The sequence below is a fragment of the Patiria miniata genome, unplaced genomic scaffold (genome assembly GCF_015706575.1).
Source record: "Patiria miniata isolate m_02_andy unplaced genomic scaffold, ASM1570657v1 HiC_scaffold_18, whole genome shotgun sequence".
In the NCBI taxonomy this organism is placed as follows: domain Eukaryota; kingdom Metazoa; phylum Echinodermata; class Asteroidea; order Valvatida; family Asterinidae; genus Patiria; species Patiria miniata.
In genome coordinates, this window is record NW_024037056.1 from 1,727,580 (window position 1) to 1,750,802 (window position 23,223).

General features: G+C 38.4%; 1 protein-coding gene across 1 annotated transcript in view; it reads left to right on the forward strand.

Annotated features, from left to right (window-relative positions):
* The window catches only part of LOC119724144 (guanine nucleotide exchange factor DBS-like), a 92,556-nt gene that overhangs the window by 25,823 nt on the left and 43,510 nt on the right, over nt 1–23,223 (forward strand). The window contains exons 3-10 of the mRNA XM_038195069.1: nt 1,153–1,242; nt 3,731–3,845; nt 5,122–5,148; nt 9,817–9,907; nt 12,036–12,152; nt 13,911–14,027; nt 21,035–21,303; nt 22,717–22,831. Of these exons, the coding sequence (XP_038050997.1) occupies nt 1,153–1,242; nt 3,731–3,845; nt 5,122–5,148; nt 9,817–9,907; nt 12,036–12,152; nt 13,911–14,027; nt 21,035–21,303; nt 22,717–22,831 (941 nt within the window). The remainder of the gene's footprint in view (nt 1–1,152; nt 1,243–3,730; nt 3,846–5,121; nt 5,149–9,816; nt 9,908–12,035; nt 12,153–13,910; nt 14,028–21,034; nt 21,304–22,716; nt 22,832–23,223) is intronic.

A 23,223-nucleotide genomic window follows, 5' to 3' on the forward strand; every position in this document is an offset into this window, starting at 1 on the left:
GTTTATAACATAATTTTGTGATTAACATTGAGATGCGTGCCGCGTGGTACTGTGACCGTAAGTATTCGCCGTCGAATTTCTTGTACCGTATTACTTCTTTGTTCCCAAAGAAGCAAGATTGTGTGAATTAATCTTTAATTCTTCCATTTCAGTAACATTTTTGTTGCGTTCCCTGTGAGCGTTTTTTTTATCTGCAGCACACATTGTTAATGGATCATGATTATTCAGCTAGTTCGATGTAAAATAACAATGATGTCACACCATTGCTATCGCTCAGTCATGCATACTGTACATTATTAAAAGCATTTCAAAGAACGGCTTTCGTCGAACTGCCACAGTGGCCTAGTGGATAGTGGAATGAACTATGGATCGCAAGATCTGTGGTTTGAACCCGTGTCCATTTTCATGAAATATCTGTGTTGGTTGGGAAGTTTAATTGAAGGGAAACACTATGAAAACCCAAGTGTCTTCCATCCACACAGCGTGATAAATATTCACGTTAGGGTACATGATGTGATTGGTTAAAATACGATGTATGCTGCAGAAAAAAATACACTCCCTGTGCTCTTCAACAAAATTGAATTTTTATTTTCTATTAATAAATTTCAACTTGTATGTTTTTTCGCCAACCAAAAAAGCTCCTTTTTTTCCCTTTTTGAATATCTGCAACCCTCTCAGGGTTTTTTTTTTTTTAAAGCACAAACAGATCTGCTATAGTAAGCAGACTGGTTCCCGGACCATACATTATCGATACTGATTGAATTGAAGGGGCGGGAACCAGCCTACCCCACAAGAACAAAATTATTGACTGGTAGCCAAAAATTTCAAAAATATAAAGTAATAATTTAATAACTAAACATGGGCTTATTTTTCAGTCAATATCCCATTCAAAAGTGAATCAAGTGTGTATTGCTCGAAAAAAATCGCTATTTAGAAAAGGAAACTATTTTTTTGATGGAACTCGAAAATGTCATGGGAAACGTAATTTCAAATTCATAACCCTTTCTCCAAAAACTTTCAGAAATTACTCAGTTAAACCCTCTGTGTCAAAACCTGCTGAAAACCTACTCAAAACCTCCCCAAAACTAATCTTTCATATCTGAACTGAATGATTAGTGAGAAAGTTGTTTCCTTTTTTTTTTCGTTCTGAAGATGATGCAGTCGCCATGGCAACTGATGAAGATGAAATTCTCATCCACGATGTGGCTAAAGAGCTGCAACTAGGTGTGGCCTTCCTCTCCGGTATGTAAAAATTTCCATTTTATTTATTTTTTTTTTTTTTACAAATCTCAATTTTTTTTTTTAAAGGGAAGGTACAACATTTGCAAACATCAAAAAACGAAATGATCAAATTATCACCAAATATCTTACTGGATTGTTAGGGAATGACATTCTAAAGCATCCTGTGGCTCCTGGTGTGCTGATGTTTTCAAGAAAAACTGTATTTTTCCAACACTGGGCCGACCAGCGTTGGAGAAAACTGGCTTTTTTCAAAAAGTGTTCCTACTTGTTTATATTTCATTCGTCTGCATTTTCTTTGCAGTTGATTACACACCTGTGAAGACTAAAACACTGCTACACTAATTCTCTGATCTTACAATTCCCCAAAGTCTATAAATTGCTCCGCTTTATCTTAAGTGGGGTCAGGGAACCAGACTACAATAATATGATTGGTTTTCTTGGTTTTTCCATCATCTATGAACCCAAAACGTGAAACAAGTCAGTGTCACAATATTTGCTATAACATACTAATCTTCCAAATCCATTTATTTCTGAAAATTGCAGCAAAAGCAAATTGTGTACATTCCCTTTAAAGGGCGGACCTCCTTTCGAATAAGGATGAGAAACCGTTTTTAATGTTAAAAATGTTAAGTGAGATGTTTGTCTAGTGAGTCACTGTGATAATGTACAGCTTTCCATTCATATGTAAATAATGCACGGTTTAATTTCAACACCGATTGGACTACATGTCCTGCACATGTGCAGTTATATGCAATCAGTGAGATACCGACAATGGATCAAAACTGAACCATTGATTTTTCTTAGAGTCACAGATGTGCATTTAATTGGATTAAAAAATGTTGACATAGTTTTTTTTTTCCCCTTTGTGAGAATCATATTTTAAAATCTGTTCAAAATACAATTTGTAAAAATAACAAAATCATGGAATTTTTGAGGATCATTTTTGTTTACATCTTAAACCTTATATTTATATAAGTTTTTTTCTTCTCTTGTGTGAGAATCATATTTTAAAATCTGTTCAAAGTTTATTTGTAAAACTAACAAAACCATTGGAATTTTTGAGGATCATTTTTGTTTACATCTTAAACCTTATATTTATATATGTTCATAGTTTAGCATCAGAAGTCTGATTTTTATGCCCGACAAAATGCATACATTTTTTTTTTTTTTTTGGCCCCTTGATATCCCATGATATTTTTGCCAAATATTTCGATTTTAGCAAAAGGCAACATTTTCTAGCCACCTTCTGATGTACAGCCCGGTACTGATTCGCAAGAGTCATTTCAACGGTATTTGTACGATATTTCTTGCCGAGACCTTGTATGTTTCAATACTCTGGGGTGTGCACTGGAGCGTAAATTGTACATGTACAATAATAGACAATATGGTAGGGTTTGAAATTTATTGGTTTCCGAATAAAGGCATGTTGAAAACAAACTCAACCAATTTCAAGGAAACTCGATGACGTGGTACTAGATCTATGCAAACTCGAGTCACACTTTGAGCACGCTTTTTGAATTAGGTACATACTTGCACATGAATTTCAAAATGAACTTGAAACTACATGTAAGAACAATATTGTGAATTCATTTAAGGTGTAGTCTATGTGGATGGAAAAGAAAAGGAAACGCAGAAAGTAAAAGGTAATGAGATCGTCACGTCATGAACATGAACCATTTCCACATTAGAAAAAAATGTGCATGATTGAATTTCCTTGAAAGCGGTTGAGTTTGCTTTTGACATGCCTTTATTTGAACATGAATCATCAAACCAAACAAACCAAAATCAAACCAATACTTACCAGGGATAAGGTTAAGATTCCAAGTGTTAAAATGATATAAATAATAATGGCGGTATGTGTTTCCGGGGCGACGCCAGAGCCTCGCAAAAAAAAAAAGTTGCAGGTATTTTAGGACGTGCTATGTGTGTCAAGTCACCATGTGAATGGTACAAATAGACCTTTCACCTTTGTGGAGTGCTGTGGCCTCGTGGTTAAAGGCATTGGATACATGTACGTGGTCTGTGGGTAAAGCTGCGGGTTGTGGGTTCGAGTCCAGCCGGGGTCATGGTGCGTGTGCCCTTGGGCAAGGCACTTTGTCACTCATTGCTTCTCTCCACCCAGGAGTAAATGGGTACCTGTGAGGGCAGAGATGGTTATTGTGATTGAATAAGCTGCCTTGTGCCTAACAGGCAGCACCGAGCATACTCCCCAGGGAGCTGAGATGGTATTTGGAATGTTTAATTGGCCCAATGATCAGGGGTAATAATAATACAAAGCGCTTTGATCTTAGTTAAAAGCGCTATATAAGAACCCGTTATTATTATTAATATTATTATTATTACTTCCAACACATTACCGCTACAGTAAACTTTTAGCCTTTTTGAATAAAGTTGGATATAATTGTGTGCACTCCATGACCAGTTTTTCTAGGTTTTTCGTTTTCTTGTTAAAGTTTGACATTCTTTTTTGGCAATTTTTCTTTTCCAGGAGGCAAGTCCAACGAAGGCTTTCCAATCATCACGATGCCGGAATGCCTGAAGTTTGACATCACAACAGACGATGAATTTATACGTCTGTTAACATATTTAATCAGAATCCCTAGGTAGGTATCTCTTCAACATTTTAAATTAATAAATAAAGGTTCTGTAATTTTTTAAATGCTACTAGTGGCCATTCGTGGGTGTTTATGTATCCATTTAATCCTACCTGCATGTTCTTAATGTGGCTTGAATAAAACTACATGTAAATATGCAAAGTTAACCATGGGAAATGCACACTTTGCAAGAAATGTGAGGTTGTTAAAAATTTGTAAAACATTGTATTTCTTTGGATACGGAGCAAAACATGTACGAAATTGGTTTTTTGATTGATATTGGGTGGAAATGTAATGAGTCAATCACAAGTCAATCACAAGTCATTCTCAGGTCAGTCACAAGTCAATCACGAGTCAGTCACAAGTCAATCACAAGTCACTCACAAGTCAATCACAAGGTAATCACAATTCAGTCACAAGTCCATCACAAGTCAATCACGAGTCAGTCACAAGTCAGTCACAAGTCAGTCACAAGTCAGTCACAAGTCAGTCACAAGTCAATCACAAGTCAGTTCACAAGTAGCTGTTGCTGAACAGTGACAAAAGAATGTCTTTGTAACTACGGCCAATTTAAATACTTTGTGATTTGACTTTGGACTTGATGACTTGTGATTGACCTATGACGACTTGTGATTTTTTGTGACTGACTCCTTACAATTCGGGCGATTCACAATGCAGTGCGCCACCAAGAGTTTGCCATGGAGAGTTAATTTTTCCCATTGCATTGTGGGAGATGGTCGACAAATTCGCAGCGCAGGACATTTGAAATTGTTGCTTTCTCCGGTCAGTAGTTTTGTAAGCGTATGATTTGAGTATATGTTGGCCCTTTTCTTTTCTTTTCATCACTTATGGTGTTTTTTGTAAGGCGGCAGAACGCTATGTCACAATCTATAACAAATTAGCTAAAGTTGTCTGCTGACACTCATTCAAATGGGCCATGTTTTGTCGACCGTAAACTTGAAAACTGGACTCTCCATGGCAAACTCTTGGTGGCGCACTGCATTGTGAATCGCCCAAATTGCGACTTTGGGTGAGTAGAGTGGGGGGAAAGAGGTGGGCGGGGTTAATCTTGTTTGAAGGGGGCGCATCAAGTGTAATGCAATTCACTATGAGAGACTAGGGAAGGGGTAGGCGGAGTTTCAATTGATGAGAAGGAGGGTACACTACATGTATTGTTGTCATTTGTGTGTTTGTCTGAGCTTTGGCCGAGTATTAACCCACAATGCTTTGCATGGACTAATATTTTGTTCTCTTTTCCTTGTTTGTCATTTTTGTAAACATGCAGCTATTTTGCAGGCTTGAATCATTCAAGGTAATTAACTATCCACATGTGCCCGATGCATTGTGTGCCTCACCCAATGATAATCTCCATGCATTGACACCATTCATGTGGTTAAGGGCATATCGGATCATTTGAGACCTGAACTGTCAAAATCAGACTTTTCTAGGCATAAGATCAAAAAGGAGATTTTTGCATATTGTTCAAATATTTACATTTTCCTTTAAATAGGTGGTTTAATTTTTGAAACCGGTCATTCCTGGGCAGAGTTATGCTCTTTTGAATTTCATCGTGTCGAAAAGTAAAAAACGGAGAAAATGGCAGTTGAACTTTGGGGTCTATTTTAAGACCTGTTTCAAGTGATGTTTTCTTAACTGATATACCTTAACTAATCATCAAAAATACTATATTTAGAGTTCAAACTTTTATAGTATATTTTAGACATGCTCAAGATTACAAATATGCAAAAATTGGAAAATCGAAAAAAATAACACCTACTCTGTTTTTTGGCCCTATCTTAATTTCATCCTCTGCCCAGAAGCGTCTGCTTTTGAACGAACAGGTCACATTTGCTTTTCATGTATTTTGTTTCTTTCCAATAATAACACCACTCAAAATCTCAAAGGAGAATGTTCAAAACCTAACCTGTTGAAGTTTCAGCTCAGTGGATATTACACTTTTTGAGAAAGCAATGAAAAACCATGCACAACCTTTTGATCACGAAACACGATTTTGTCCATAGCACTCTTAGCTTCCAAAAATCAGTCAGTCGACTGATCATATCATTGGAAATCACCTACATGTCTTGATTTCTTCTCAATGACAGCAAGCCAGACGGAATGATTTCACGGGGTGTTTAGTACTATTACAATCTTTAATCCAATTCAGCTTTATTATAATAATTTGGTAGGTTGCTTTGGGGATAAATGCAAATGTTTCTTTATGCCTTTAACCACTGCAACCAATGCCCATGTTTGCCAACTTACAGATTGAAATTTGCATTTATAAATTTCTTGAATTAAATCCTAAAGTTTGTGCTAATGTTTTTGCAAAATCTCACTTCATTTGTTTGGTCCTTGTGCAAACATTCTGTCATTATTAAAGCCTAGAGTAGATGTAGAAAAATGGCGGACTAGGGCAACCGGCATTTGTTTTCTGTGCATAAAATTGAACGCACGCATTCAGTGCAGGAGCAGTAGTGATAAAAAATAGAATCGTACGTCACCATAGAGTGGGCTTGTCTTTGCCAAAAAAAATTTATAGCTGGTCTGGGATTTAAATTATTTTCGCAACATCATTAGTTTCCATTCTTCTCTCTGCGTTTTAAGGTTTGCGTCGGAGACCGTGATAACACGTATTGGCTGTTTTTGTACCCCGGCACAGCTGACGGGTTATGACATCAAGATTGCCTCGACTCGCCTTCGGTTGGCATCTAAACACGCTAAATCCCTCGTGCCTTTGTACACACACAAAGTTGTCTGTGGAGGCTGACCATTGTGTGGTCCATTATACACCCTATTGTTGTACAATTTATGCTCCAGTGCACACCCTGGAGTATTGGAACGTGAGGTTTCAGCAAGAAATATCGTAGAAATACCGGTACTGTTGAATTCACTCTTGTGAATCAGTATTTGTGGCGTTTGGCTGTATATCACAAGTTGGATGGGAAATTTTGCCTTTTGAAAATTTCGAAATTTTCAGCAAATATAAACTGAGCGTGAAGTGGTTAATATGGCAGTTGCCATCTTAAATTTGCGCCCAGCTGCACTCCACACGCACTTCGGCATTCGTAATTGGCAAGACGAGAACACTATTCGCAGGTCACTTAAGAAAGGGTTTTGAATACTCCCACGGTGTAAACTTCCCACTGGGTCATCTACTGTTCATGCATGAGTCTATTGCAAGCACTATCTGTGGTTCTGCAAAGTAGGCATAGCCCCCTCTGTTGACAGTGTTTGGACAAGAACAATTGCTGAGGAAACTTCATTTTCCTCAATAGGTTCGGATCCTGTTTTAAATATAGATTTGTCAGTCTTGCATCGCAGCATGTTTTTGATTTTGCTTGTTTAAATTGCACTGCACAAGCTTTTCTTTTGATTTTGTTTTGCAATTTTTTCTCGAAAATACTTATTGTATTGTACATGTATGTGGGTCATAATGGTGGCATCATTAAGGCCAAGTAAAAAAAAAAAGTTTCTCGTCGGGTCTTTTTGAAAAAAGGAAGGGGGAGGCCCCTCTTTTCCCCCGCAAGATGGCGGATGGATTATTCCATTTTCTCGACTCTTTTGCTGATACTTTTGTGTCCAAAGAAGCCGTCACTCCTTCTACCAGATTATGAACTTGCAAACCTACAGCTACAATTTTGTTGGAAACAAACAAAAAGACACAAAATGTATTGATAAAAAAAAATGGAGAAAAAAAGGCGGGTGGGAAAAAGCAAGCAGAGAGGGATGAGAAACAAGTTTATTTTCTTACTTGGCCTAAAAACTGGTGTGGGTAATAACTTGCTAATAAAATGCAAGAGTAATTTGTTAATATATTGGTAATGCTGTGCATTTTTGAATAATTTAGTATTCAATTATTGGAACCTTGGTTTGATCGAATATCTGTATATTCGACCATTGACATTAAGGTCAACAGCTTTTATGAATATCATCATGTGGGCCTGTGTATCATTTTTATTTAGGAGATAGCTGACTATCTGATTTTTGACAGATTTTAAAATATGCAAATTACGGCTAATATTCCCCTACAGAAGCTCTCTGATCATGCGTTTAAAGTGGCTGTCCACTGTTAATGTGGCATTTCAACAAACAACTAAACCTTCGACAAAATTACATCACGCATGTGTTTCATCAACTTCCCAAGACAGCTCACAAATGCTATTTGGATATTTGGTGACCGATCGAATATTTGGATATTCGGAGATTGATCGAATATTCGGATATTCGGAGATTGATCGAATATTCGGATATTCGGAGATTGATCGAATATTCGGATATTCGGAGATTGATCGAATATTCGGATATTCGGAGATTGATCGAATATTCGGATATTCGGAGATTGATCGAATATTCGGATATTCGGAGATTGATCGAATATTCGGATATTCGGAGATTGATCGAATATTTGGATATTTGGAGATTGATCGAATATTCAGATATTCGGAGATTGATCGAATATTCGGATATTCGGAGATTGATTGAATATTCGGATATTCAATATATATTTGACACAGCCTTATATTCTAATTGAAATAAACAAACATATCTTAGTAACCATGTAGCCTATTGATACAACCAAATCACTGGACATAACCTTGAATTGTCTTTCGTCAGGGATAGGGGTGTGCATATAGGTTAGTACGGGAACCGGGTACCCTATTGAAGTAAAGCACGGGTACCCGGATACCCGTAAAAGAAACCCAACCAAAAATTCAAATCCCGGGAGTTGCTGATCAGATTATTCATAGAGGTGCGCACGATAACACACTACCACATCGGTGCGTCAGCGCAGCAATATATACAAGTGTGTACAGTGTGGGTGAACTGTAAAATGCACATAAATGTGAAATCTATTTTTGATTTTCCATGTAGCCTGGGGCCAATTTCATAGAGCTGCTTAAGCACAAAATTTGCTTAAGCACAAAAACGTCTTGCTTTCATAAAATCAGGTTTCCGGCCAAAACTCCATGCGATTGTTATGCTAAGGAAACCGCTAAATACCAGTCACAAGCAATGTACATCACATGGAGTTTTGGCTGGTGACCTAATTTTACTAAGCAATGTTTTTTCGTGCTGAAGCAAATTTTGTGCTTAAGCAGCTCTATGAAATTGGGCCCAGCTGGTTTTCATGTTGAAAATTCCCTAAAAATGGCATTCAAAACCTTTCTTTTTCAATGTCTGAGAAGTTACCTAGTAATTTGTAAAGTTGGTTACGGGTACCCGATCCCATAATCTGGAACAGGTTCCTAACATTAGCGGTCGATACTCTGATGCACACCCCTAGTCAGGAGCATTCTCACAAATTTGAACTTGTATTTCCCCTTAACTCGAACCCCCCACATTCCCTGATGAATGCCCCGCCCCCTCCCCGTCACTAGTCCTAACAAAATAAACCTGTCTTCATTTCAGTAACTGTTTTTGCTCAAAGAATAACATTCTTTTCTACCCCAACATGATATCTGATGAGCTGTTGAGTGGTGCACTTGGGTAAAATGCACCATCACAAACAAAATATTGTTTTAAGCCTTTGTAATTTGTACCCGATGCACGGCTTTCAGCGCTTTTTCAAGCTGAATGGAACAGCCTGTTTCAATTCAAAATTAAAGCCGGTTGTAGCATGAATTTAGGTTTTATGAAATACGGAAATATTGGTGGTATTGCGCATGCTCATGCACAGAAATTTGGAGAGGGACCTGTCACGTGAGAGGGTATAACCAATAAAAGGGAAAAAGAGTCCCATTTTCATATGAGTCCGATTTTCATATGACACCGGTTCATACTTCATGCGAATGTGAATGCAAAGAGAATTTGACGTCACAAAATATTCACAGCGAAATCGCCGAGAGTCAAAATGTGTTCATTTTTTTAGCGAATTTGCAACGCAAAATCTTAATGTGACGTCACAAATACGCATTTGCATTCGCTTGCCGCGAGTAAAAACTTGTCTTAAATGCGGAATGCTTTGTCTTGTATGCAGCATGCTCGACATGGACAAAGGGTTCGTGATTCTCGTGGACCGACGGAATGAATCATGGAACGCCGTCAAATCAGCCCTGGTCAGAATAGCGGTGAGTTGACCGTCAATATTTCAATCCTTTAAACGAGTTCTTTCTGCTATCCCACCCGTTGTTGTAAATTACCCCTACTGTTTCCCCACACAGTGTAGTCTACACAAATATTTAGTGCTTTTTTGTGGTTTCTTTTTTGCTAAATTGTTTGATGGTATTTTTTTTTAGTAGTTATTCTGATAACCCTTTGGACTCCGTGCACTACCCCCTCAATGTTTGCATAGAGAGAATTTTAGGCCCATGCGAATGCAAACTTTATATGTGAAGTAAAGTTTGCTGTGAAATTCGCCAGAGTTGAAGTCTGTTCAACTTCGCGGATTCACAGCGCAAAATTCTTGCCCTGATGTCACGAATTCTAGTTCCCATTTGCCTGCGATCCGGCCTTTGAAGGTACCGGTACATTTGTGCAAATGTAGATTGACCATTTGTCATTTGTGCATTTTTTTCCCATTTGAAGCAACAAAAGTCTTCAGAACGTGATGTCACACACTGAACTGACAAATAATAGTAACCACCTGCTCATGTGTGTCGTGTCAACGCTTGAACCCATTCATGGATCTGCCAAATTACAAACCAACTTCCAAAGGAAATTTCCAAAAGTGTGTCAGTTGACACATCTTTGGAATTGACCTTCAATTTTTTTCTTCGAAATGACTGCATGTCATCAGAAGGAATAGTTTCGCAAAGAGTAAAGCGTCATTGCTACCTTTAAAACCAAGTAATCTTTTTATTACAGTATTTTGGTCGATTACTTTTTGGATAGCGTCTAATGGTCCACACTGCCTACATGTACATGTAGGAGTCATGAATACCTCATTAACTTGACCACGCATGGATGAGTAGCTCCACGAAGTCCGCGGACTGGTTTGCTCTTACATGTAGCAACAGCCAGATATTCGCAAACTTTCGCGGACAGTTCGCAAAGTCTTTATTGAAGGCATCCCTAAGCAGGACTCTTATGTGGTTACAGACGCACTACATTATTGTGTGTTCCATCGCTTTTAATGCAAGAATGTACATGTACTGTAGTGTACATGTGATCTGCATGGTTGTATACATTTTGTTATGCGTGATGGTTCATTTTACACATGTTGATGTGAGCACATGTATACATTTAGCATGTATAAATGTCCATTCTTAATTTGTTTGGCTTTGTTTTTGTTTTATCTCCCATCCTCGGCCCTCTTATTCCTTTTCTTATTTTTCCTGTGTTGTCCTGCATTGTGTGTTTTTGTGCTCCCTCGTTGCATGTTTATTGGTTCTGTGTACTGTGTCTTTGTCTTGAACCCAACTCTTTCAAAAATCTTCTTTTTCCATTTCGTTTCGTTTTCCTCTCGCCCATCTCATGCGATGCCTTCATTTTCCACTTCCTCTTCCACTTCCTCTTTTTTCAACTTTTTCCTTTTCTTTTTTTCTTACTTCTTTTCCCCACACATCTTCATCCTCCTCCTGCATCTTCGTCACCCTCCTGCATCTTCATCCTACTCTGTAACCACGGCAACTTGAACCTCTCCAATCACCAAACCCCATTTCTTTCACACACATCTCAAAATCTTTCCTTGCCTCTTCATTCTTGCAATTTTGGGTTCCGTTTTCTCATTTTCACTTCCTGCCGCCTTTCTCTCATCCCCACCCCAATTTTTCCTCCTGCTTCTTTGGCACAACTCATCTTCATCACCCTCCCGCATCTTCATCGTAACATCCTCTGTAACCACGACAACTTGAACCTCTCAAATGACCAACCCCATTTCTTTCTTTCGTACACATCTCAAATACCTACTTGCATCTTCATTCTTGCATTTTGGGTTCTCTTTTCTTCATTTCCTTCCTCCTTTTCTCATCTTCATCCCAACTTTTCCTCTTGCATCTTTGACACAACTTGGCAAATCTCTTGACATCTTAAATCTCAACCTCTGTCTGTTACCATCTTCACTCCGACATTTTCACCCTGGATTACATGTACCTCGCTGATTTCCGAACTCATTTCTTCCCCTCGCCCATCCTAACACCTCGCCTGTATCCTTCATCTTTGCATGCCCATGGCAACTTGTGGCATCCTCCTTGCTCCTCATTTTTCGCCTCTCATGTTTCTCACGGGCCCGTCATCTTTACCTTGGCCTTCCTGTAGCAGGGATATTTCCCCGGCATCATCCAGGGCGTGTACGTCCTCAAGCCCAAGAGCTTCTTCCAGAAGAAACTCTCGGACTTCCGCTTTCGCTTCTCCAAAGAGGAGTTCAAATTTCAGGTTAGTATTCACAATCAAGGGCCTTTTATACAGGGTGAGTCAAAAAAAGCGGAACCCAAACCCAAAAAGTTATATTTCATATTTTAAAAAAAAATGTAGCACCAAACATAATAATGACCTGAAAGCCAATTTCATAACCTATTTTAGATGAAAAAAGTACTGAAATTGCTCAATCCGTTCAAAGAATATCACCATTTAAACACAATCACCCTAAAACCTCTTTCGTCCAAAAATGGCATTTCAAGAATCGTCGTAACAATTGTCTTCAAACTTAACCAGCGATAAAACCTCAGTTTAAAGTTAAAAATATTCAACAAAGCTCTTTTAATTAAAGGCCTGTCTTTTCAAACAAAATGGATTTTATAAATCACATTGTTTGCCTGACCAGGTTTGTTAATAAAGATATTGTGTACTACAGTTGTTGGCAGTCGTTGAAACAAGTATTCTGTGTCATTTTCTTCAAATGCTCTTTTAAACAGTCAGAATTACACTATAGCTTGCGTTTTTGGACGAGTTTTAGGGTCATTGCGTTTAAATGGTGATATTCTTTAAACGGATTGAGCAATTTCAGTAATTTTTTTCATCTAAAAGTAGCTTATGAAATTGGCTTTCCAGTCATTATTATGTATAGTACTACATATTTTTTGAAATATAAAATATATTTGTTGGGGTTTGGGTTCCGCTTTTTTTGACTCACCCTGTACTATTCAAAATCTCTGCATTGGACCCAGGTCCAACTTGGAGATTTCAGAAACCTCTTTCACAAACACAGCTTCTACAGCCAACACAGCATCTACACAGGTCTGGCACTCTCCAAAAAATAAATCCAATTTACTCAAAATTCCTTGAGATTTGCTTGTATTTACATTGTATCACCGTGTTGGTTATTTAACCGACAAGTTTTTGAATAGTGTTACTTTTTGCTCTTCAATAGCTGAGCTGGACATTTTCAGTAAAAGTTGTTAATATGTTCAAAATAACCCTTCGTAGTTCATTAAGAATAAATTCTTTTACTCTGAACGAATCTGCTAAACATTCATGTTATAAAATGAAGTCCAGATTACGGATGTGACTTTGCGTTTATAATTTACATGTAGGTTCCATTTAAACGTTTTGAAAAATTTGTAAACGGATTTAGAATGGTTTTCGTTTAAACGTGTAAAGGTTTCATCCTTAGCCAAGATATTTTTTTTTTAAATTTGGGGGGGTACAAATCTGTACAAAAGTGTAAACCAATGAATCTATACTTCAGGAGATTTTGTGGTTGTAAAAAGATGTAAATTTCTTCTTTGTGTTATTTAACGAAGGAGTGATGTTATGTAGACGCAGAGCTTGCCTTCCGTCACCGACTTTAACCTTTGAAATGAAGCAAAAGCCACTCTTCCCTTTGCTTAAATTGTTCACAATAACCCTGTCTGCGGTGACTCACACTGGCAAGGGCCCCCTATATTCGTGATCCATCGCAAGCCTGAAGAATGTTCCCCCCCCCCCCCCAACCGCTCATGAAACGGCAGCAGGCTTACCGAGTCACTTTATTAGCTGGACTTCCTGCCTGATTATGGAGAAGGTCCCGAAATGGTACATCCCACGCAAGCGCCCGTTTTGTGTTTTGGTTTTGTTTTTTTCCTTGTTTAACCTGTACGTAACATTAGGAAGACTGTGATCTGCCCATGTGTGTGTACACTATGGCCTTGATAGGAAGTTTTCAAGGGATTTTTTTGGACTCTGCTTGAGTTTTCTGAATTGGAATATCGTCAGGTTCTGTTGCTGGACTCTGTCAAAGATCTCCATGCGCTGGTTCATCCCACCCAGCTTACCAAGGAGTTCGAGGGGAGTATATGTTTCGACTTGACGTCTTGGATTGAAGACAGAATGGTAAGCAAAAACAATATTACTAAGCAGGAATTAGCCCCATAAATGTGGCCTATTTACTGGACTGCCTCCGTAAACATAGGCCACACATCCACATGTACAAAAATCGTGTCGACTTTGCCAAATTTTGATTTTCACATTTAGGCTTGGTTTGTAGGTTTTTTGGCTTTAGAAGCATACTCACCCTCTTTATAGGCTAATCAGAAAGTGCTGCCTTTGTCAGATGTATATTTTTCGTGAAATTTCCAGATTCATTTTTACACGTTTGCGTATCAAAATTTCAACATGAAATTTCACAAAAATTAGACATCTGAAAAAGGCAGCACTTTTTGACTAGCCTATAAAGAGGGTGAGTATGCTTCTAAAGCAAAAAAATCCTACAAACTAAGCCTAAATGTGAAAATCAAAATTTGGCAAAGTCGACACGATTTTTGTACATGTGGACGTGTGGCCTATGTTTACGGAGGCAGTCCATTAAATAGGCCACATTTATGGGGCTAAGCAGGAATAAGAGGATAAGTGCAACACAGCTGAGCCATAATCTTAAAATCCTTGAGCAGCATTTTTGCTTACTTAAAGGTAATATTTGCTCTTGCTGTAATTTCAGAAATGGATGAATTTGGGGGTTAGTATTTTATAGCAAATATATTCTTACACTGACCTGTTTAAAGTTTTGTGTTCATAGATGTTTGAAAAACCATGAAAAACAATGCTGTTCTTATAGTCTAGTTCCCTGACCCTCCTTCAGATGAAATAGAGGAAGTTATAGACGTCGGGGAATGGTCAGGTCAGGGAACCAGACTAGCAAGCTTGCATAGACGTGTAATCGATGCAAGCAAAATTTGGGCTAAGTAAATTTGGTAAATTGGGGGCAGTACATGTATTTTCCGACCATCGTTGGAAATTGATATGAACATTTCAAATTCTTGCAAACGACAGCACACCAGGTGCCATGATTTTACAGGATGCTTGAGACTGTTATTCACTTTATACAGTCAAGTAAGGTACATTATTTCATAAAAATTTGGTGGTTTGTTTTTGTTTGATGTTTTCAAATATTGTATGTTACCTTCAACCACGGACAATTTCTAGGCAAGCCAAATTGTAGGTTACCAGATAAAATATGACATTGTGCCTTATTGTAGCGATGTATTATCTTTAATGGTTATCAATTTTCAATATGCCATGTAACCAAATCTCTTGAGTGATACTTAATATTTGCAGAGTGGTTTTATATTATGAAAATTACCTTTTTTGTCCAAGAATATTTTGTAATGCCGTGGTAATGCGTGCCTGCTTAGTGTGAGTTGTCTCAGCCTTTCTGTATATTTTGGGTTTTTTTTATTTCCAGTTTTGTATTCCCTTTTTTCACATTTCTTCTTTTGTAAGGCTGAAAAAAATTGTGTGTTGACAGAAACCCGAGCTAACTGGATTTTTTGAGGGGCAAAATTGCCGACTTCAAACTTGTTATTGCCACATATGGGTAAAATCTTTTAAAATAAAATTTTTAAAGTAAAAAGACTTCCCTTTGCAACATTTGTGTGTTATTGGTTAATTTAACAATAAAATTAACCACAAGGAACAAGTACATTGTAAATATAGTAAGTATACGACCGACAGACAAACATTAGAAAAAGTTAGAAATTAAACTTATTTTCCTACGTACCTACCTGGATAATATTTAAGGCAACCCCGTAAGGCCAAAAAAAAAAGTCTCCGGTTTCTGGTATGCGCGCGCGTCGCCGTAGCCATGCGCGTCAGCAAAATGAAAACGTTTTTTTTCAATGAAAGATGATGTCTCAAAACCGTCAAACTCACTGGTTTGACTGGAATCCTGCTGCTGCACAATTTTAACGTATTTTTAAAGGGGGTTATGATCGAGAATAAGCTTTATGTGGCCTCTCTGGACTCCCATATATTTGAATTAAGTTTAGTGGGGCACCATTTGCAGTCATCAGCCGACATTTGAAGCAAAAAAATCAGGTAAAAAAAAAAAAAAGCTGTGTCGCCGCACCACTTTTTGGGCAAGCTCCATACCAGAAACCGGAGATTTTTTTTTTTGGCCTTAACACTCAATTTTTTTATGGCCTAAGCTGGCATTTTAACAGTCCAATTTGGTCAAGATACAAAGTGGCGTGATAGGGATTGTAAGTTGAAACGCTCCTTAAGATGCCAGGAGGTTTCCTACATGGTACAAAATAGCCTACGCTGAGTCATAGAGGAAAGGAAACAGGATTCAGCCGTACACTGGAGACTGCCGATGTACTTGCAGCACTAGGAATAAAATGGCTGCTATGTTCAAATACAATCTGAGCTTCATGTACATCGTACATGCAGGGCCCAATTTCATAGCAGTGCTTAACAGTAAGCAGAAAAGTTGTGCTTACTATAGCAGAAAATCATGCTGCTGCTTAAGCACTATTTCATGCTAACGGTTGCGTGCGCATGGAGATTTCTATTGTTACGTCACTGATTTAAGCAAAGTTTTCTTCTGGGGTTAAGCGTGCTTTTGCTGTGCTTACTGCTTAACGGTTCCTATGACATAGATGGAGGCTCGGTAAGCACAAAGTCGGCTGTTAAGCAGGGCTATGAAATTGGGCCCAGATCTAAAAGGGCAACCAAATTTGTTGGAGTTGAAATATGTTCAACTTTTGCAATTGCGCCACAATTTATTAGGTAAGTTGTACAACATTTCACGCTTCGCAACATTTCATTTACGACAAATTTCCTGAAAGTTTCATAGTACACATAAGTCCACGATTTGTGCAACAAATTATGGCGTAACTTGCGCAACCATTTTAGGAAGCGTTAAGTTGTGGCGTAGCAACTGAAATTGAACTAAGCAAATTGTGATCATCGTGGAGTCTGTCATTGCACAACTTATCAAAGTTGATACAAGACACTCACAGCTTTGTGTTTGAAGTAAATGAATTGCTATTTTGCTCGTGACAGAATTTTGAGGGTTGGGCATGACTCCGAAGAAAGTCGGGCAAAAGTGTTTTCAAAATGGTGGGCGGAGGTGATTCAACGACTGTTTCGTGACCGAAGAAAATCAAACACAAACAGCCATTGAAAATGCTGTGACATGTATTATCCTCGTCCATGTTTAGATCGTTTAAAACGTTGCGCAGCTTCGCCAAGTTTTGTGAAATCGATCGTAAGTTCATTGAGCAGCCGTGCGACAAATTTGTTGCGTAAGTCCTATGCACGGCCTAAGTTATGCACCGTTTCGTGAAATTGGATGCAGGCTAATTCTCAAGTGACAGTCAGTCAGATAGGTACAAAGAGAAGAGTACCGAGTAGGCTGGCCCTCTGGGACCAGCACAAATCTATATTTAGGTATGAGAACCACATATAGAATGTGATGAAGAGGGTTTGGCATCGGAAATTAATGTATGAGAGGAAACAGAGAATGAGAGTCATGATCATTTAGATGGGGAAAAAAATTACAGTACAGGGTCCTTGAATTTAATTTTTCTTAGGAACGCAAATTGTATTTTGTGCAACAAAATTTCTACTCCTCTTATATTTAAAGTGTTTGACTTCCCTTTTTGTTCAATATTATTGAGAACTGCACTTCTTTTTAAACGTTTAAAAAATGTCCACGCTTTTCCGGACAACTGAGGGCGCTGTTGTCGTGATGTCATTTCAGGAAGACACTGTTCAATATCCACGCACAAAAGTCCAACCTGAATGCTAATTAGGTTCAGCTAATGAAAACTATTAAGGGCCAACTTATGAATAGCAAGAACTAGGTCAACTTATGAATAATAACTAGGTGCAACTTATGAATACTAATTAGGTTCAGTTTTGGAAAAATGTTTAGGGGCAACTTGTGAATAATAAGTAGGTGCAACTATGAATACTAATTAAAGTCGGCTGATGAATAGGTATCTGGGGCAACTTATGAATAATCAGTAGGTGCAACTATGAATAGTAAATAGGTTCAGCGGATGAATAATATTTAAGGAAACTTATGAATAATAATTAAACTGTATGTGCAACTGATGAATAGTAAATGCATGTACATATGTACATGTAGGTTCAGCTGATGAATAATATTTAGCGCAACTTACGAATAATAAATACATGTAGGCACAACTTATGAATAATAAAAAGGTTCAGCCGATGAATAACATTTAGGGAAAACTTGTGAATAATAACTAAACTGTATGTGCAACTTGTGAATAATTAATAGGTGAAACTGATGAATAGTACTTGTAATAAGTTTTTAAAAAGTCAAGACTGATAGGGGAATTGTTGGTTTTTTTTTCCATTTAAAAATGAAGATTTACAAGATGCTGTCACCTTGTTAAGCACTGGATATTGTAGATTACTCAAAGCTAGGAGCAGAAGAGAATAAAAGAGCTTTAGTGAATTGTTGTCTTAAAAAAAAAAAATGGAGACAATTGCCTGGTATCCTGCAGGGGGACCTAAATGTCTAGACATCAGGATGAAACACTTAAGATCCGCTCTGGCAACCGGCCAAGCATGAGCACTCATGCGTTTAGCGCCCTCCATTTTCTTTATTATATTTTTTAAGAACAAACAGTCAGCATGGGCGGAGCCCAAAGGATTTTGTCCAAACTGAAAAATGTCAGAATTGATTTGCGTTTGCTGTCAACAAAATGAGGCCTTGTTTATTCCTTGTTCTTGTTGGAGCCTAAGTAGGCTTATGAAGTTGCAGATCTTTGATACAGTCCTCAACGTCAGTTCCAATTTACATTTGTCTGTCAATTATATGAAAAGTTTAAAGTTTATATATACAACATTTGCAGACATCAAAAAACAAAACTGCCAAATTATTATGAAATACCTTACTTGACTGTAAGTGAATAATAGTCTCAAGCATCCTGTGAAATCATGGCACCAGGTGTGCTGTCAGTTTCAAGAAAAGTGGAATTTTTGTATCAATTTCCAACGATGGTCGGCCAATCATTGTTGGGAAAAAGACTGTTTTTTTAATGCTGTCCTCAGTTTACCAAGTTTAGTTAGTCCACATTTTGTTTGCAATTGGTTACACATATCCGTGAATGGGTGGAAGCCAGCTAGTCTGGTTCCCTGACCTGACAATTGCTCTGTTTTGTCTGAAGTTGGGTCAGGGAACCAGACTACTGGTCATTTTTTTTCCAAGCATTTATGAATACAAAGCTTTAATCAGTTCAGTGTAACAATATTTGCTGTAAAATACTAACCCCCAAATTCATCCACTTCTGAAAATTACAGCAAAAGCAAATGTTTTACATGTACATTTAAATACGTTATACATGTACATAAAATATATCTTAATTTGTCGCACTGAAGTAGATTACTTTTTGCCCCGTGTCGCAAAAGTTTGCTTCAGTTTTCGAATTTGACTACAGAAATTATCTATTTGATCATTTGATGATGTTTTTGAAAAACAGCCGTTTTCAAACATTGTTAACTCGTTTCTCGTTCAACGTTATACATGTACATGAACATGTATGTATGCGCTACGTCAGTAATTCCCATTGTGGTGTGGTGATAATTAGTGATAAAATGCTGTATCCTTTCTGAGCTAGTGGTCCCCGTTTTCTGTATTCCCCGGTTAGCAGCATTGCTAATGTTGCTAGCATCGTGACTTTTGGCGTGATCCCTGGCTACATGACATTAATACGAGTTTTGCGGCTTTTGACTTGAGCGCCCCTTGAACAAAGAAACATGGGGAACCGCCAACGTACAGCTGGATAGCTCAGTTGGTTGAGCACCGGAACGGCAATCCGGAAAATATTATACTGCGCCTAGTCAGTTCCTCTTTGTGGTTTATTTGATCATTCATAATAAAAAGTTGTATCCTTTCTGAGTGATCCCCGTTTGCAAATATTTCCCAGGTTTGCAGCATTGCTAATGTTGCTGGCGTTGTGACTTTGGGCGTGTTCCCCAGCTATATGGCATATACATGTAAGGGTTTCTGGCATCTGATTAGCGCCCCTTGAACAAAAACTTGACAAATTTTAAACTGCAAACATTGAGCTGGATAGCTCAGTTGGTAGAGCCCTGTTACCTTAATCCGGAGGTCGCAGGTTCAAATCGCGTCCAAGTCAATTTCTCTGTTCAACTTTTTAATTATCATATAATTATGCAACCAGCCAACTACTGGGCAAATCAAGCATGTTGATAGGAAGTGTACCGATATGTGGGGTGCTGTGGTCCATTGGTTACGGTGTTGGACTTGCGTACCGTGGTACACGGGTTCGAATCCTGACCGTGAGAAAATGGTGCTTGTGCTCTTGAGCAAGGCACTTTACATTTATTGCTTCATCCTTCGGATGGGACGTAAAGCCGTAGGTCCCGTGTGTTGTGTAATGCACGTTAAAGAACCCAGTAACACTTATTGCTAAGAGAAGGGTTTGCCCCAGTGTTTCTGGCAGTGGCTGCAATATGCGCCGCAGCACCTTGTATACCCTTATAAGGTGCTACATAATGGGGCTCATATTTCTCATACACTTCATTTACCTGTCTTTAATAATAGACATAATTTCCAGTGCCTTGAGTACCTAATTGTTGGTAGATACGTGCGCTATATAAGACTCTGGTATTATTATTATTATTATTGTAATGTCTGTGACAGAGCTAATTAACCACAATATCTACATGTAATTTGAAGAAATGATCCAAAACTCCTAGTCTGTATTCCCCTTGACCATTACTAGATGATGGATGTATAAGTACAAGACTTTACAAGTTTATTGAGGTCGTAAAAGCTCTGTCACAGACATTACGTAACGCTGGAATTGCTCCACCCAGGTTTTAGACTGTGAACCAGAAATGGTAGCATGCAGAATCGTTCTTGGTTTTTGGTGGCAACTTACTTTCTTTCCTAATGAACTCCTTTTGTGACACGTATTAATATTTCGGATGTTGCCAGCAGAAAACCTGGCACATTAATGTGAAAATCAAGGTTGAACATTGCGCACTTCCTGTCGCATCTGTGACGTTTCTTTGACCCGTTGGTTTATTTTCCTTGTTTCTTACTCCGCAATTTACAGGCGATTGAACGGTTTGCGAACAACTGTCGGGAGCGTTCGACGGCAGTCCAGATCCTGACGGACGAGTTCGCCCGCACGGAGTTGCCCAACGACGTGGAGGGGGCCAACACGCTGCTGATGGACCACCGCAAGAAGCGCATGGAGCTGAAAGACGACTTGCAGAGCGCCATGAAGTACGGCCAGACGCTGCTGCGGTGCATGCGCAGGCCGCTGGACGAAAGCCCCGACCAGAACCCGCACAAAGTGGCAACGCTCTGTGGCATTGAAAGGTAAAATTCTGTCAACTCTTCGGAAAGAGTTCTGCTTCAATCTAGTAACCCTAGTTCATGTAGTAGAGTGACTTGAAAATTGCCTGAATTTACAGATAAAAAACTGAATTGACAAAAATATATTTTATTTCAAGCTGCAAACCTTCCTGAGGAGGCTACTAAGACGAAATTCATTTCTCGGTGTAAAAAAACCCCAATAAAAACAGCAATACGGTAAACCCACAAAATTAGCACACTAGCTTAAAACAGAAATTATTGATTATAAAATGACATAAACTCAAAGAGTAATAAATATATGATAGTATAAAGATAAGAACTTTCTAAAGGACAATAGGATAGCACTACACGTAATCATTGCCACATACATGTATTACAAATAACATGAAAAACAACTTCAGAAGACGACAAAACAATTCACAAGACCAAGGCACCTTTACATGCCTTCGGCTCAACCACGTTGTAGCCGCGTCCTTCGCATTTCAGCTTCTCAGCTGCGTGTAAGGAGGATTAACACCCCCCCCCCATATCCAACAAAAACCTAGAAATTCAAATCGTGAACAACACATACTCCAAAGAATCCAACAAAAAATAATAAAGTCTACAAATCCAAAAAAACAAAGTGATGTATAACAAGCCCAACTGAATATAGCAAAAAAACGTGTCGTCTACATCCACCAGAACAAGCGCTGTCTCCTACCCCCTGTAGTTGGACTAGTGACCTCTATGACTTAATAGTCCACTAATCATGGTGCCATGACTAGTTGTGATACCGTGACTAATTGTGGTGGTGTGATCAGTCGTTACATGTACGTCTAGTTGTAGGGACCAGTTGGTCAGTTGGTTAGGGCGTTCATCATCAAGGAGAACGTTTATTGGAGGCTCAGTATTCACGTTTGACCTCAATGTTCATGTTGACCCCAATGGGCTCGGTAAACCTTGGTGAAGCAATTTTGCCACATTTTTCATTATCAACTTTGTGTTTTGTGTAATAGTGATACGTTTTGGAGTGTTTTGGAGTGTTAGAGATAATGTTGTAACAATGAAAGTCTGAAAGACAAATTTACCTAAAAGGCAAAACTAAACAAACAAATCATTTTTTTCTGTGGCAAACGTGACTTCAGAGGACAGTGAAATCGGGCATACCACCTAGGGACCTGAATACAATAACTGTTGTATTTTGTGCTTGCGCACATTCTTTAGGACTTTTACAAAAACGTGACACATAGACATCAAACAGAATTCAGACAACAGACATAAGACAGACAGACAGACATCAGACAGCATTGAATTATTAAATATAGGATGTACACGTGTAGGATCCAGCAAATACAAATGTTGACATGTATCTATAAATATTGTAGGATCCATCAAAGTTTGGTTCAATGCCCGTCTCTCTCTGTATCTTGATCACAGACTCCTCGTACAGATGGAAGAGACGGAGGAGAAATTTGAGGAGATGTGGACGGGGCACGAGCACAAATTAATACAATGCCTGAAACTCAGGAAATTTGAGGAAGACTTCAAAGAAGTAAGACACATTTTGAATTTTTTTTATGTTGTCATGGCGACACATCACTTCCTCACTATTTTTGTATGAGAGCAATTCCTCTGAATTATTAACGTCAATGCCTAAATTTCAAAATGGTCTGAAGGCCACAAATGAAACATTTACCGGTACATAAGGCCAAAAAAAATAAGTCTCCGGTTTCTGGTATGCGCGCGCGCACGCGTCGCCGTAGCCATGCGCGTCGGCAAAATGAAAAAGTTTTTTTTTCAATACAAGATGATGTCTCAAAACGCCAAACTCACTGGTTTGACTGGAATCCTGCTGCTGCACAATTTTAACGTGTTTTTAGATGGGGTTATGATCGAGAATAAGCTTTATGTGGCCTCTCTGGACTCCCATATATTTGCACTAAG